Here is a 16823-nt window from a genome sequence, read left to right on the forward strand (position 1 = left end):
TTGTTTCTAACACTAACCCATGTGTCTAGGAAGTTAATACCTTCTGTAGAATGGTTTCTAGTGAATTGGATGTTAGTGTCATTGGTATTAAGCCATTCAGTAAATTCTGTGAGCTGATCATTTGAACCTTGCCAGATCATAAAAACATCGTCTATATATCTCTTCCAGCCAAGTATGTACTGACTCCATTGATGAGATACTAGATATGTCTCTTCATACTGCTTCATGTAAAGACCTGCTACAGACGGGGCGCAAGTAGCACCCATTGCTACCCCTTTTATTTGCAGGTACAGATCTTTACCATTGGTGAAAAAATTCTTTGTTAATGCTAGTTCTAAAAGAGACATAAGAAAAGCTGTCGGGCACTGATGAGGACGGGGTCTAGTTTGAAGAGCTGCACGAGCAATCTCCAGACATCTATCCTGAGGTAGCGAAGTATATAGTGACACAATGTCTAAAGTAACTAGAGTAGTGGAACTATTTTCTACCTTCAAACTCTGTAGCCATAAAAGAAACTGAGAAGTGTCTTTGATGTAAGAATCACCTGTCATAATTATAGGTTTTAAAAAATAATCGACATAGGTTGAAAGAGGCTCAAGAATAGAGTTAATTGAGGAAATGATTGGTCTCCCGGGAGGTTTATTAAGTCTCTTATGTATTTTCGGGAGTAAGTACATCCATGGTATAGTACTGTGCTCCCTATTTAAGAATTGAAATTCTTTTTTTGTCACATATCCTTCAGTAAAGCCATCTTGAGTTAAAGCCAAAATCATGGCTCTCAACTGTAGAGTGGGATCCTCATTCAGCTGAACGTAGGTGGTACTATCTGATAGTTGTTTCTTCAGTTCAGCTAGATAATCAGTCATATTCCAAATGACCGTACTTCCGCCTTTGTCGGCTCTACTGATCACTACAGAATGATCTTGTTGTAGTTGCAATAAAGCAGTATGTTCATTCTTAGTTAAATTATGAGTCTCAATTTTTTTATAACGTAGAGGAGCCACATCTTGTAGGACCAGTTGCTTGAAGGTGTACAATAAAGGATCAAGGGGGCCTGGAGGGCACCAACTGGACTTTTTTGTTACTATAGATCTGTCGTAACTAGATTCTTTGTCATAAAAGAATTTTTTTAAAGATAAAGATCGAATAAATCTTTCTAGATCAACTTGGAATTGGAAATAATCGAAGGGAGCGGTTGGAACAAACGCTAACCCTTTAGATAATACATTTGTTTCTTCTTGGGTCAAAATCCGGTCAGAAATATTGATGATCGTGGAAGAGGAGATCTTGTGGTTTAATAGTTGTTGCGACTGTTCCTGCGTCCTCGACTTCTGCCCCTGGATCTTCCTTTTCCTCTGCCTCTTTGATAGTTTTTTTGCTGCTGGTCAGAGAGATTATGCCCAGAGCCATCACTGCTAGAAGAGCCTGATAAGGACTCTGTGCTTTGGTCAGATGGTTTTTCATTCGTATTTACTGATGTAGTGTACATCCATTTATATACTCTTTTATTAGAATAATCGTTTGCGTCTCGGAATGCTTTTCTTTGTTTTTGTTTCCTAATATTTTCTCGGTATGGGTTAATAACATCTTGAACATCACTCATTTTCTGATCAAATACTGTTGATGTTAAAGCAGTTCTTTTAACTTGCAATAATTCTTCAAGTAAACCTTTCTGATGTATAAGTTCTTTTTTGCTTCGCTCAATGATTAAAAGCATCAAATCACAGGAACATCTATTCAAAATCTTGTTCCAAGTATCAATAAAGGTCTCATCTGATTTGAAAATCTGAGGAGCAGTCATCATCCTCAGGCCTCTCGGAATGCGTTCTGCTTTACAGTATTCTATAAGTGCAGACCCATTTAATTCAAGCCTGGTAATATACTTCAAACATGTTATAACCGAGGAAAAATCTGTTTGTGCATTAGTGTCCTTAGTCATATCCGCAATGGCATATCCGCCGAATGCTGCTGTATCCTGTAGTAGTTGATTAGTAGTTGCTGAAGTAAAGCCAAAAGAAGACTGCCAAAGGCCTTCTGCCATATTGAAATTCTTAAATATCCTCAAAAAATTGTGAAACACACAAAACAACCTAAAAAGGCTAAATCATAAGTAGAAAGGGATTCTACTCAGAGCTCAAGGAGAGTGTTTTTGAAAGGGTCTCAAGTGCTCACGGTTAAATTGCTACGTTTAGAACAACGGTGGATAGACCGTTTACATAGTCTACAGCCATCAGGCTTGAACGTAGCCATTAACTGGCAAGCTTTTATGTAAATTAAAATTTTAACTTATCATCAGCGTTTGTTACGTCAATATTTCTTGTAACCTTTTTGCGTCCTTTCACCGGCATGTTCCGGATATGACATCAGTCCCGCTGTTTATTCAAAATCTGCAGTTAAAACCTCTAATTAAATAAGGCGGTGGTTTCCGGATGTGACCTCAGACGCCTTTGTATTTAAGCTGTGGTATTAGTCTGCTGTCCAGATATCTCCAGACAAGTCTGAATTGGGCTGTGTCCCCTAAACGGTTCCCTCTGTGAGAACCAGAGCCGATATAAATAGGTAGGTCTTAGAGTGATAGCGTAATTCTTCCAACTTTTGGTTTTTCTTTAAACTTAGACGCTCTGTTTTACTGCTAGAGTTTCATCTATAGGTGTTTTTCATTAGCAAACTTTAACTATATAAACTTCAATCACATAGACTTTAACTATATAAATTCTAAAATAATTTTTTTTATATACACTGATTTTGTGCTCCTGCCATTTCTTAAGTAATAGGTAGTTTAAAATAAATAAGAAGTATTCCCATTGAATCTGTCTTTAGGCGTTCTAGTATTTAAGTAGCTAAAATTATTTGCTAGATAGTTTCTATTTCAGAAGCTTAAGTTTTAAATAATTATTTTCATTTCTATGTTTCATTTTGTAGTGTGAATGTCGGCTTTTTCCTGATGAAGCTCTGTTTGAGTTAACAAGAGCGAAACGGAGATCTTCCGTAGCCACTATGACATCTTGCTATTGAAGCTAAGTAATTTAAGACCTATATACGGAAGTTATTAACTCCGACAGGTCACTTTGATACCTTGCTACTATAGCTAAGTGAAGTTCAATTCCGACAGTTCTATTTTAGAATTTCATAGAAGTATTACATTTAAATAAATATAAAAATTTTTTCTGAATATTAAAATCAGCTATAGAGGGTTTCTGATACTACAGAGCATAAATTGGAGTAGTGAATAAAAGATCGATGATAGCTCACCTGAAGGTTATTAGCTTGTAAGACACATCGAGCTCTTAACCGTGAGCACTTGAGACCCTTTCAAAAACACTCTCCTTGAGCTCTGAGTAGAATCCCTTTCTACTTATGATTTAGCCTTTTTAGGTTGTTTTGTGTGTTTCACAATTTTTTGAGGATATTTAAGAATTTCAATATGGCAGAAGGCCTTTGGCAGTCTTCTTTTGGCTTTACTTCAGCAACTACTAATCAACTACTACAGGATACAGCAGCATTCGGCGGATATGCCATTGCGGATATGACTAAGGACACTAATGCACAAACAGATTTTTCCTCGGTTATAACATGTTTGAAGTATATTACCAGGCTTGAATTAAATGGGTCTGCACTTATAGAATACTGTAAAGCAGAACGCATTCCGAGAGGCCTGAGGATGATGACTGCTCCTCAGATTTTCAAATCAGATGAGACCTTTATTGATACTTGGAACAAGATTTTGAATAGATGTTCCTGTGATTTGATGCTTTTAATCATTGAGCGAAGCAAAAAAGAACTTATACATCAGAAAGGTTTACTTGAAGAATTATTGCAAGTTAAAAGAACTGCTTTAACATCAACAGTATTTGATCAGAAAATGAGTGATGTTCAAGATGTTATTAACCCATACCGAGAAAATATTAGGAAACAAAAACAAAGAAAAGCATTCCGAGACGCAAACGATTATTCTAATAAAAGAGTATATAAATGGATGTACACTACATCAGTAAATACGAATGAAAAACCATCTGACCAAAGCACAGAGTCCTTATCAGGCTCTTCTAGCAGTGATGGCTCTGGGCATAATCTCTCTGACCAGCAGCAAAAAAACTATCAAAGAGGCAGAGGAAAAGGAAGATCCAGGGGCAGAAGTCGAGGACGCAGGAACAGTCGCAACAACTATTAAACCACAAGATCTCCTCTTCCACGATCATCAATATTTCTGACCGGATTTTGACCCAAGAAGAAACAAATGTATTATCTAAAGGGTTAGCGTTTGTTCCAACCGCTCCCTTCGATTATTTCCAATTCCAAGTTGATCTAGAAAGATTTATTCGATCTTTATCTTTAAAAAAATTCTTTTATGACAAAGAATCTAGTTACGACAGATCTATAGTAACAAAAAAGTCCAGTTGGTGCCCTCCAGGCCCCCTTGATCCTTTATTGTACACCTTCAAGCAACTGGTCCTACAAGATGTGGCTCCTCTACGTTATAAAAAAATTGAGACTCATAATTTAACTAAGAATGAACATACTGCTTTATTGCAACTACAACAAGATCATTCTGTAGTGATCAGTAGAGCCGACAAAGGCGGAAGTACGGTCATTTGGAATATGACTGATTATCTAGCTGAACTGAAGAAACAACTATCAGATAGTACCACCTACGTTCAGCTGAATGAGGATCCCACTCTACAGTTGAGAGCCATGATTTTGGCTTTAACTCAAGATGGCTTTACTGAAGGATATGTGACAAAAAAAGAATTTCAATTCTTAAATAGGGAGCACAGTACTATACCATGGATGTACTTACTCCCGAAAATACATAAGAGACTTAATAAACCTCCCGGGAGACCAATCATTTCCTCAATTAACTCTATTCTTGAGCCTCTTTCAACCTATGTCGATTATTTTTTAAAACCTATAATTATGACAGGTGATTCTTACATCAAAGACACTTCTCAGTTTCTTTTATGGCTACAGAGTTTGAAGGTAGAAAATAGTTCCACTACTCTAGTTACTTTAGACATTGTGTCACTATATACTTCGCTACCTCAGGATAGATGTCTGGAGATTGCTCGTGCAGCTCTTCAAACTAGACCCCGTCCTCATCAGTGCCCGACAGCTTTTCTTATGTCTCTTTTAGAACTAGCATTAACAAAGAATTTTTTCACCAATGGTAAAGATCTGTACCTGCAAATAAAAGGGGTAGCAATGGGTGCTACTTGCGCCCCGTCTGTAGCAGGTCTTTACATGAAGCAGTATGAAGAGACATATCTAGTATCTCATCAATGGAGTCAGTACATACTTGGCTGGAAGAGATATATAGACGATGTTTTTATGATCTGGCAAGGTTCAAATGATCAGCTCACAGAATTTACTGAATGGCTTAATACCAATGACACTAACATCCAATTCACTAGAAACCATTCTACAGAAGGTATTAACTTCCTAGACACATGGGTTAGTGTTAGAAACAATCAGTTTGAATCTAAACTATATATCAAACCTACTGATACTACCAATCTTCTCCATTATGACAGCTGTCATCCCATTCCACTTAAGAACAGTCTACCATTAGCACAGTTTCTACGGTTTAGACGTATTTGCACCCATAAAGCTGATTTTAAATCTTCAGCTAAAAAACTGTCTAATAACTTACGACATAGGGGTTACCCTGAGAGACAACTGAAACAATCTTATCAGAGAGCCAAGTGTAACCACCAGGAATGGTTATTATATCCTTCTAGAGATAAGTTGTTCGAGGGCACTGAGTCAGAATATCGAGATGATGTTTATAACTTTGTACTTAAATATAATGTAGAATCAGATCAGATAGCAAATATTATCAATGATCACTGGAGGATTGTTCAATCTAATCCTTGTTTCGAAAATTCAAAGCTACGGCTTACGTATTCAAGAGCACGTAATTTAAGAGAATTTTTGAGACTTCAACCAGATCCAGTACAGAATGTTCCCTATAATACATCGGGATCTCATTCTAGTTGTGGAAGATGCCAGATCTGTCCTCTCAATATTCAAGGTACTTTTTTTGAAAATCCTTTAGATCATAGGAAATATTGGTTAAAGTATAATACAACCTGTAGATCAGAGTATGTTGTGTACTCTATTATTTGTCCCTGCAATAAAATCTATGTAGGTAAAACAACTAGACAGTTCAATATTCGTATGGCAGAACATAAATCTTGTTTGAAACATCAAAGGAAAGAAGCACCGTTGGTAGCCCACTGCCTAGCACACAACCATACTTTTACAGAACTAAAATGTATCATTATTGATTCAATACCGGTTTCTATAAGAGGGGGGGATAGGGGTAATAAATTGCTACGTTTAGAACAACGGTGGATAGACCGTTTACATAGTCTACAGCCATCAGGCTTGAACGTAGCCATTAACTGGCAAGCTTTTATGTAAATTAAAATTTTAACTTATCATCAGCGTTTGTTACGTCAATATTTCTTGTAACCTTTTTGCGTCCTTTCACCGGCATGTTCCGGATATGACATCAGTCCCGCTGTTTATTCAAAATCTGCAGTTAAAACCTCTAATTAAATAAGGCGGTGGTTTCCGGATGTGACCTCAGACGCCTTTGTATTTAAGCTGTGGTATTAGTCTGCTGTCCAGATATCTCCAGACAAGTCTGAATTGGGCTGTGTCCCCTAAACGGTTCCCTCTGTGAGAACCAGAGCCGATATAAATAGGTAGGTCTTAGAGTGATAGCGTAATTCTTCCAACTTTTGGTTTTTCTTTAAACTTAGACGCTCTGTTTTACTGCTAGAGTTTCATCTATAGGTGTTTTTCATTAGCAAACTTTAACTATATAAACTTCAATCACATAGACTTTAACTATATAAATTCTAAAATAATTTTTTTATATACACTGATTTTGTGCTCCTGCCATTTCTTAAGTAATAGGTAGTTTAAAATAAATAAGAAGTATTCCCATTGAATCTGTCTTTAGGCGTTCTAGTATTTAAGTAGCTAAAATTATTTGCTAGATAGTTTCTATTTCAGAAGCTTAAGTTTTAAATAATTATTTTCATTTCTATGTTTCATTTTGTAGTGTGAATGTCGGCTTTTTCCTGATGAAGCTCTGTTTGAGTTAACAAGAGCGAAACGGAGATCTTCCGTAGCCACTATGACATCTTGCTATTGAAGCTAAGTAATTTAAGACCTATATACGGAAGTTATTAACTCCGACAGGTCACTTTGATACCTTGCTACTATAGCTAAGTGAAGTTCAATTCCGACAGTTCTATTTTAGAATTTCATAGAAGTATTACATTTAAATAAATATAAAAATTTTTTCTGAATATTAAAATCAGCTATAGAGGGTTTCTGATACTACAGAGCATAAATTGGAGTAGTGAATAAAAGATCGATGATAGCTCACCTGAAGGTTATTAGCTTGTAAGACACATCGAGCTCTTAACCGTGAGCACTTGAGACCCTTTCAAAAACACTCTCCTTGAGCTCTGAGTAGAATCCCTTTCTACTTATGATTTAGCCTTTTTAGGTTGTTTTGTGTGTTTCACAATTTTTTGTGGACTAATAAAGAGCCAGGAACACAAAATATTTGAATTTACAGACTTATGACTTATTTACATTATGTTTACAATAGCCGTAAATGATAACAGTGAATAATACAAAACTTTGCTAAAATAATTCCGATTGGAACCAGCGTAACGTAAAATTTATTACGATAGGAAAAGGTTAAGCATCCAGCCAGACTGGATTGTTTATCAAGAAGTTATGCTACTTGAATGGGACAAAGAAGCCATCTACCATTCCTACAAGTTTCACACCTTCCTTATCAATTAAACTAGCCACTGTTTCAAACAGTTTACAAATTATAAATAGAAAGATACTGGGACATACAATAGCTTCTATTATTAGAATAAGATTCCAATCTATAAAAGCCTCCTCTCTGCAACACCCACCTCCCCCCCCTCTCTCTCTCTTTCTGGAACCTGAAGCCTGGACCATCACATCTACCTCTCTCTCTTTGTCCTAACAGCACCTATTCAGGAAGCTGTCTTTTCTCTCTCATTTACAAGAGCACAGAAGCAGTCTCTGTATTTGTAAAGGTTATTTCTATTTCTTTCTGTACAATTGTAATGCTTGTTGTATCTTTATAAATCTTGCTTTTCTATAATATTAAGCCTATTTCTCCACATTATATTCTTTATGTAATCACTTCTGGCTGAATCTTCAATGAGGGTATCGAACCCGGGGCCTGGCGGATTGTACGGCTGCCACAATATATCATTGGGGCTTATTTGCTTCAACATTACCCCTCCAAAACCTTACATTTTGGGGGCTAATCCTTACAGTCTCAAACTCAAACCCTTTGCAGGGCCACATTTTGGATTTGTTGGTACTTGGAGGACCTCAGAAAAACTAATTAATGTCTTATTAAAGAAATGACAATTTTGCATGAAGTAAAACTCTTTATAGTTTATAAATATTTCCTTTTGGCTAAGTCTTAATAATAATATTGTCATTTATAGCTAAAGAGACATATGATCAAGAAACTGTTTTATTTTACTTTTGTGATTATGATAAACATACTGAGGGCCTCAAAATAGTACCTGGCGGGCTGCGAGTTTGAGACCACTGGTCTAACACAATGCATGCATGTTATACAAATTAGTACAAGCTTGAAAGCAGAAATTGTTAAGTATGTTATATAACATGAATTTAAATTAAAGCAACAACAATTTGCTCTGGGACAATTTAAACATGCAACACATGATTCTTAATTTTCATACCGATCCCAAGTATTTTTCCCAGTTTTGCAAATTAAGGCCACCTGTTCATTTTGGAACCTAGATAGCAACAGAAGAAAGAGAGCTCAGAATTTTAGGAGAGAAAATAATTCAATTTAAAACCATCCCAAATATAATTCTTCCATCAAAGATTAGGGTATTCAAGATTTATATACAAAACCAAACTTGTAAATATTAGATGCATTTTCAAAAGCAGAATGGCCATGTTACTTTATTCAGTTAACTAACCTGGAAGTGAGCTTAGGATGTCGAGATGCAAAATTCAGTAGTCTTCAAATAACCAATGCACCAAAGCTGCAGCAGCCCAAAAGCAGATATAGCTTTCTATTGATAAACTTATCCACATAATGTTAGATATGTATGAAATCAAAGAGCTGGATGTTGCAATTCAGTACTTGGATATCTCTTGAGGAAGCAGTATGTGAAAAGGGACCCCATCAGGATTTATAAGCCAAGTGCTGCTCCAGTTATATATACTATATACACTAGTTGGGCACACGCTGTTATATCTTGTTTTGTAGTGGTGCGAATTGATATGTACTGTTATGATTTCTATGAAGGTTTATGGCCATTGAAAGAGAATTACAGTAGTCTGTTTTTATGTGAGCAATTGAATTCTGACTGAATTTGCACACAAACTTCTGAGGCTTGTTCCTCCATTTTTTTGTTCGGTGGCTTTTGATCTCATTTCTTGTGATTGCATATTGTGACTGAGATTTGTATTTTTTAGTACTGAATTTTATTTAACTACTATTTTTTACTACTGAATTTTATTTTATTGCTACTGAATATACATATAACTGTACAGATAAGTTATTTGTAGAAAGTTATACCTGCTTTGGCTGCTGAACAGCTTAATTTTGCTGTTTCCCATACACCTTGAATTCTTACTATCCAGAAACTCAAAAACCACAATTTATGTTCTCCACTGAAAAATTTTAAAATCAAAAACAAAACAAAACTCTTACTTGGACAGCACCTGCTGCTGACCCCAAAAGAAGTTTTGAGTACTGGCCCAATGTACTTTTGAGTCCACTGTGCCTTTGTTTTCCTAGTTCATTCTGACAGGGCTGGGACCTGGAGCCAAGAGCCTCTAAACAGCTTGGAATTTATCTGCTGCAGGCCTAAATCTATGTGTTGCACTTGCATGATTATTCCAGCTTCCTTCCCCTAGGGGCTGTGAATACTATTTCCACAACATTTCTAACCGTCTTCTTAGTTCAGTGTAGCCTCCGCACCGGCACCAGCATGTCCTGCCGGTGCCCGAAGATCTGCCTCCTGTGCTGGGCCTTGAGCATGTGCGCATGCTCAAGGCCTGAGAGTTCACGTTCTCTCGAGAGCCCAGCACAGGAGGCAGATCTTCGGGCACCGGCAGGACATGCTGGTGCCAGTGCGGAGGCTACACTGAAGTAAGAAGACGGTTTGGGTGGGTTGGGGGACCTCAGGTCGCGGCAGGGGGGGTGCCCGATGGCGGCGGGGGGGGGTGCCGGATTGCGGGGGGGAGGATGCCGGTTTGCAGGGGGGAGGCTTCGGGGGGAGCAATGCCGGTTCTCGTGGGGGGGGAACAGCGCTGCTGGCCTCGGGGGGGGTGGAGGGTGGGAACCTATCAAAGCGAGTTTCCATTATTTCCTATGGGGAAACTCGCTTTGATAAACGAGCATTTTGGATTACGAGCATGCTCCTGGATCGGATTATGCTCGTAATCCAAGGTACCACTGTATTCCTTTACTCTAAGGGCTCCTTTTACTAAGCTGTGATAGCGTTTTTAGTGTACGCAGAATTTTAGCATGCGCTAAACCCACGCTACTTGGCTAGAACTAACGCCTACTCAATACTGGCGTTAGGGTCTAGCAATTCAGCACACGCTAAAACCGCTATCACAGCTTAGTAAAAGGAGACCTGAGTGGTTTCATATACTAATTACCCTTTAATATGAATATAATAATACAAATCAACTAGGTTTTGCTACCCTGCAGAAATGATTCTAACTGCAACGGGTCCCAGAAAAAGTAATCTTTATCATGGATATGAAGGAGACACTTGCAAAGGAATTTAAAAAAAATAAGTTGCTCCCAATTCCACTGCTTTAGGTTTTAACGTCAAAACGGCCTTTCTCCTAAGCTGTGTAGCTCTTGATATAGAAACATAGAAACATAGAAATGTGACGGCAGAAAAGGGCTATAGCCCATCAAGTCTGCCCACTCTTCTGACCCACCCCATTAAGTCTGAGTGCTAGTGACCTAGTTCCTTAACTCTACCCTCGTAGGGATCCCACGTGTTTGTCCCATTTATTCTTAAAGTCAAGCACGCTGGTGGCCTTGATCACCTGCATTGGAAGCTTGTTCCAGTGATCTACTACCCTTTCTGTGAAGAAATACTTCCTGGTGTCACCATTAAATTTCCCTCCTCTGAGTTTGAGCGGATGCCTCCTTGTCACTGAGGGACCTCTGGGAAAGAAGATGTCATCTTCCACCTCGACACGTCCTGTGATGTATTTAAATGTCTCAATCATGTCCCCCCTTTCCCTGCGTTCCTCTAGAGTGTTGAGCTCCAATTTGTTTAGTCTTTCTTTGTACGGGAGACCTTTAAGCCCGGAGATCATCCTAGTGGCCATCCGTTGAACCGACTCAACTCTAAGCACGTCTTTATGGTAATGTGGCCTCCAGAATTGCACACAGTATTCCAGATGAGGTCTGACCATGGTTCTGTATAGTGGCATCCGGAAAGATTAAAACTTTATCTCCGCAGAATTTTTTCTCTCTATTCCTGAAATAAAGTTTCATGATAAGAACTTTATCTACTTTGTTTGAACAGGTAATTATGAGAGTAACTCGTGTCTGGATCATATCTTGGGAATCTTTGAAGAATTTATTTAAATCCAAATCTGTATTCACTAATTGATCAATTCCTTCTTCCAGAGGGAGCTTCTTTTTTTTGAGGAATATAATGATGATTGCAAAATATCATAGTATCAGCATTTACCACCCCTAATATCTCCTTGAGATACTTCCTAAGAAGTATCTCAGAGATAACAAGTGAGTGGAAGGAAAGTTAACCAATCTTAAATTTTTAGCCCTTAACTGGTTTTCCATCATTTCCAATTTATAATACAAGTTCAGTGAATCTTTAGCTGAAGTTACTGAGAAATATTGTAAATTCATTGCCTGCTTCTCAACCACCATTAAACGTTTATCCAGTTTCCCAAAATTTGAATCAACATTCATCAATTTGTCAACTACCTCTCTAGAAAAACCTGAAACCTGATTTGTAACATTTTTCAGCATTCCCTCCATCCTCATATTTAAACTCCATATATCTTTTAAGGTGTAACTTCCTTCAGTTTTTCATCCGAACTCTCCAACTGGCTAACCAGATCAGGAAACACTTGTGGCATTTTTAGAAAAACCGTTTCCGAAGTCGGCTGGAGTTCAGAAGCTTTCACAGAAGCCTCCTTTGAGCCACTGTCTGGAAAAATCTGGAGGGAGGGGAGGGGTATGATCTAGGGAGCTTAATGAGGCCCCAGGTTTTGGCCCACTTCAATAAACTGTTGGTATTGCTGACAAAGTCAAGTGTCTATCCATTGGTCCTGAAATTACAGGGGTTGAGACGCGAGATTTACCCTTTTGCCTCACCATATTAGGGGATATTTTATCAAACTTATCTTTAAGTGGCAATGGTCCTGATGCTCTTCTTGTCTCTTCGTGGATCTCAAGGGGCATGATCTGCCCATTAGGGCATGCCCCTCTGGCCATGCAGCCGCGTGCCTGTGGCCATGCACCACAGGAGTGATCACGTCTTATCTCCCGGGCTCAGGACTCGATGTTAAGTGGTGTCCTTCCAGTGCCTGTTGGCAATTAGGCACTACAATCTCAGGGGAGCCCTCCGGAAGAAAAGCAGGAAAAGTAATTGCAAGTAGGTAATATCAGAGCCACAACTCCCCATCTCACTGCGCTCTCCCCAGAATGCTTCCTCCCATTGGCTTTTACTTATGGTTTGTTCTTTACCTATTTGGGACCTGATGCAGGTGGTTTAGCCAAAACACAGTCTGTGTCAAGTCCAAGATTTGCCAGATGTTCTTATGATTGTCAAGATTGTTTTATGCATAGTTTTAACGATTGGTTGCCATTAAAGTGGGGTTTTGAAGACCAGGCTTACTCTGCTCTTTCCATTGGATTTTGCTGGTGTTTGTGAAGAGATAACTGTCTCTAATGTTGCTGCACATATCATAAAGAAACAGCACCCCCCACTGGCAAGACTGGTGGAAAACTCCCATTGAAGCTATGAGTGTGTCATGCAAAATTATCTTGCTGGAGTTTATTTTCTAGTGCACTACATCTATCTAGTGTAAACTGACCCAGCTGTAGTGTATACAGACCTGGTTATCACATGTGAGATTTGGGCTATGGTTAATGCACAGAATTAATCGAGGACCGCTCCATGAGTAGCAGTCATGCTTAGAAAGCAGTATCTAAAATAAAAAGTCTAAGGCATATTGTAGGTATATGCATGTGACCACTGCACATAAAAACAAGCACATTTGTTATCAATTATGAGGATATTCTCTTGGCGATAAACAATGATCTATAAATTAAAAAGCAGAGTTTTAGTGATTTTATTGCCAATATGGCCTTCACTATAGGTCTGTGGTGACAGAGCCATCTCTAGGCATCAAACAGCATGACCCAGGCCCAAGTCCTTGCATCTTTTGAGATCCCCAGCTGGGGTAAAGTAGCAATGTCAGGGGCCATGAACAGGAATATAAGTGGCATCAGCATCTGTGACACATCATGGCAGCATGTTCTCCCCCCCGCCAAAAAAAGAGCAAATTAGCCTCCATCCAACTGTTACCAAAGCCTAGAAAATATGGGATTAGCAAAGGGACAAGAGGAAGAGATGGTGAATGTGGCCAAAGATCAAATGTTATAGAGGACAGCCTAAGCCAGGTAGGCCGCAGGTTCATTGTCGGCCAGTCTGTGGCATGGATGGAATTATTTTAATATTTATTTATAGGTCATCTGTAACCCCTTTGTTCTAGATATTTCTTTTGTTGGTTGCCCAGGTTGAGGTTTGATTTTTTTCCAACTCTATTTTCTGACTGTGAACTGTCTGGATTTTTTGTTGGTTTTTTTTTTGTCTCTTTGTCATATCTAATCATTTGTCTCCAGACCCTCCTCTTATGGCTTCCCATTTCTTTAACGCTGTGATATTTCTGTATGGAATGCTGGTAATTATGCACACACTGTTCATTATATGGTCTGTCAGCTATGTAAGATGTCAGCTACCAGGGAGAGAAGAGGATTAAGCTTGTTGATTTAAACTGTTTCTTCCATTCAGTAGTGCCTTTTGAGGGAATGCCCAGAGGAGACAGTTAAGAAGCTGAAAGCAGAATGAAAAAACAAGAAAATAATCCTAAATTTGAAAAAAAAAAAAAAAAAAAAAAAAAAGGTCCATCATTCAGCTTAAGAGCAGCCTGAAAACAGATTTAAGGCCTGTCTCCATAGCAGCGTTCAGGCAGACTAACATGCTAAAAAGTATTGCCTCTTCTAGAGCTGTGCTCTGCCTTTTGCCCGATTGTTCAATCAGATTTGCAGCAGGTAGAAAGAGGACAAAAGGGAGCCACAAGCTGGTGGGATTTCCTGTTTTGGCACAACACATGACTTCGGTGAATAATCGGAGGCTTTGTGAAGAAAAAGAAAAACCCAGACAAAAAAGGAAAACAGGAAGGAAGAACAGGAAACCCACAGGATCCAATATAAATGTGAAATTATGCAGTCTGTTTGTTCCATTTATTCCAGCTGGCCCCTTTATGAGTAACAAACCTAAACAGATACCAAAGAATGAGTGGCTGCTGACAATGAAGGACGCTTTTCTTTGGAATCAAGGACTCTCTCCACGACGTTGATGAAGCCCATTGACACAATGTGACATGTTTTATTACAGTGTTTTTTTTGATACACAGCATTTTACAGAAGCAGAGCAGTTCACAATGGGTAAAGGAAATGACAGTTAAGCAGCAGAAAAGGAGAAACCAAGTCAGGGTGCTGAATGCATCCTCAACTACAAGGCTATAGGCTGAGCACTTCCATCACTGGAAACAAAATCGCTACAGAGATCCGTGAATGGAGAATTATTTCTATAACAAGTGCCTAAACTGCGGATGCCTATGTTAATTGAAAAAAAGCCATCAAAAATGGCAGAACTGAAGTGCCTACCGATGCCTATGTAAAAGGCGGCTGGCATCGCAGCTAGGTAGCCCGCTTTAGGCTGCGGAATGTCACAGTAGGGCGTGGCCAATGCCAGAAGTGGCATGAGTCGGGCTAAAGCAGCTACCAAGCCGCGATTCACAGCAAGACAAGCTGCTGAAATGTAGGCTTGGAAAACCCTGGTCTACATTTCAGCCACCTATGCCACCGTGGGATCCTAAAGTCAGGCCACAGCAGCCATATGCTGATTGCGGCTTTAGGGAGTCTTGTCAGCTCAGCTGATCAGGGGAAAATACCCCTGCTGTAATCAGATGAGTGGCTGCAGCAGGGGACCCCACCGACATTGGCAGGAGGGATGTCCATTCCCTCCTGCCAGAACCTCTGAACCCCTCTTTGAAGTCCTGTGGCAGGAGGGATGCCCAACTCCATCCTGCTGCAACCCCCACCGCAATAGGCAGGAGGGATGCCCGCTCCTTGCTGCTGGAACCCCCCAAAGAACCTCTGAACTCTACTGCCCCCAACCCATGACCCCCATCACAGATACTTCCAAATCCCTTGATCCACCAAGCTCCAATTCCCCCTTGAACTCCCCATACCTTTTGCTGTAATGCAGGTCAGAGGGATGCCTACACTCTCTGTCCAGCAGGCCCACCTCTTCACCATAATGGGCTTTCCCCTTCCCTATGCATCCTGGGATGCACTGGAGATGGGTCGGATTGGCCCAATCAGGGCCTTAGACCCCCCTTCCTGGTGCATCCTGGGTTATGCTGGAAGGGGTTCAGGACTCCCATTGGGGGAGGGGTGTTGGGTTGAGGGATTTGGGAGTATTGGTGGTTAAGGGGGGATCATGGGTTGGGTGGGGTTTGAGGGGGTGTTGAGGTGGCTTCAGGAGCACTGCTGACTCATCTGATTGGGGATAACTTCCCTTGCCATGATAAGCTTATGGCTGCTGCAGCCTGCCTTTAGGATCCCTTGGCGGCATAGATAGGAAGCTGATATGTAGGCTGGGTTCTTTGAGTACATTTCAGCCCCCTATCTTGGCTGAATTTAGCTGCGATTCTGTAACTGGTGCTGTCGAGTGATTGACACATGATTGGTGGGCGCTTCTAAGGTGGCTACCGACATAGGCACTGGTTACAGAATACGGCCCTAAATGTCTTGAGTTCTTAAGTCTTATTCTGGGTATGTGTTTTATGGGGAGCAAAAGACCCTGATTCAAGTTCCAGAAGGGGGGAAAAAAAAATCTGCACTGCAGTAGTGAGAAGTATGTATCAGGTGCCTATCTAGGAATAAAGGTAAAGGGAGAAAAGGAAAGGGCTGTCCTACTGGTGCTTTATCTGGGAGGTCAGAGGAGAAGAGGTGAAAAGTGTAGTGAAAATGGCCTAAATCATAATTTTCAATCCATTCCTCAGGGACTACCTGGCCAGTTGGGTTTTCAGGATATCCATGTATGTATAAGAGATATTTGCATTCAGTGGAAAAAGTGCATGCTAATACATCTCAAGCATATTCGTCGAGGGTATCCTGAAAACTCAATCGGCCAGGTGGTCCGAGGACTGGGTTGATAGCCATTGGCCTAAACACAGTACTGTATCAGGTATATCCACTAGGTGGAATGAGAGTGTTTCCACTTGTATCTATGTACAGACACCATAAGAGAGGGAATCAAAGTTTCAAACATAGCTGCTTCTCTTATGGAAAACTTTTTTAAAAGGCATAAAAAAAACAGCCACAAACCCCCAGTATAAGCTGTAAGTCATCTACGTATATTTCTGTTTAAAACAATGACGATCACTGTTTGTTACCCATTGAGCTTTAGTCTAAT

At 39.7% G+C, this 16823-nt stretch overlaps 1 protein-coding gene across 6 annotated transcripts in view; it reads right to left on the reverse strand.

Annotated features, from left to right (window-relative positions):
- Window positions 1-16823, reverse strand: part of BLNK (B cell linker) — a 309255-nt gene that overhangs the window by 92948 nt on the left and 199484 nt on the right. For 3 of the 6 annotated variants that reach the window (XM_033943169.1, XM_033943171.1, XM_033943173.1), the window contains one exon: window positions 8778-8834. The exons of the other annotated variants lie outside the window; for them this stretch is intronic. In XM_033943169.1, coding sequence (XP_033799060.1) covers window positions 8778-8834 — 57 coding nt within the window. The remainder of the gene's footprint in view (window positions 1-8777; window positions 8835-16823) is intronic. 6 annotated transcript variants of the gene reach the window in all.

This window comes from Geotrypetes seraphini, chromosome 4 (assembly GCF_902459505.1).
Source record: "Geotrypetes seraphini chromosome 4, aGeoSer1.1, whole genome shotgun sequence".
Lineage (NCBI taxonomy): Eukaryota > Metazoa > Chordata > Amphibia > Gymnophiona > Dermophiidae > Geotrypetes > Geotrypetes seraphini.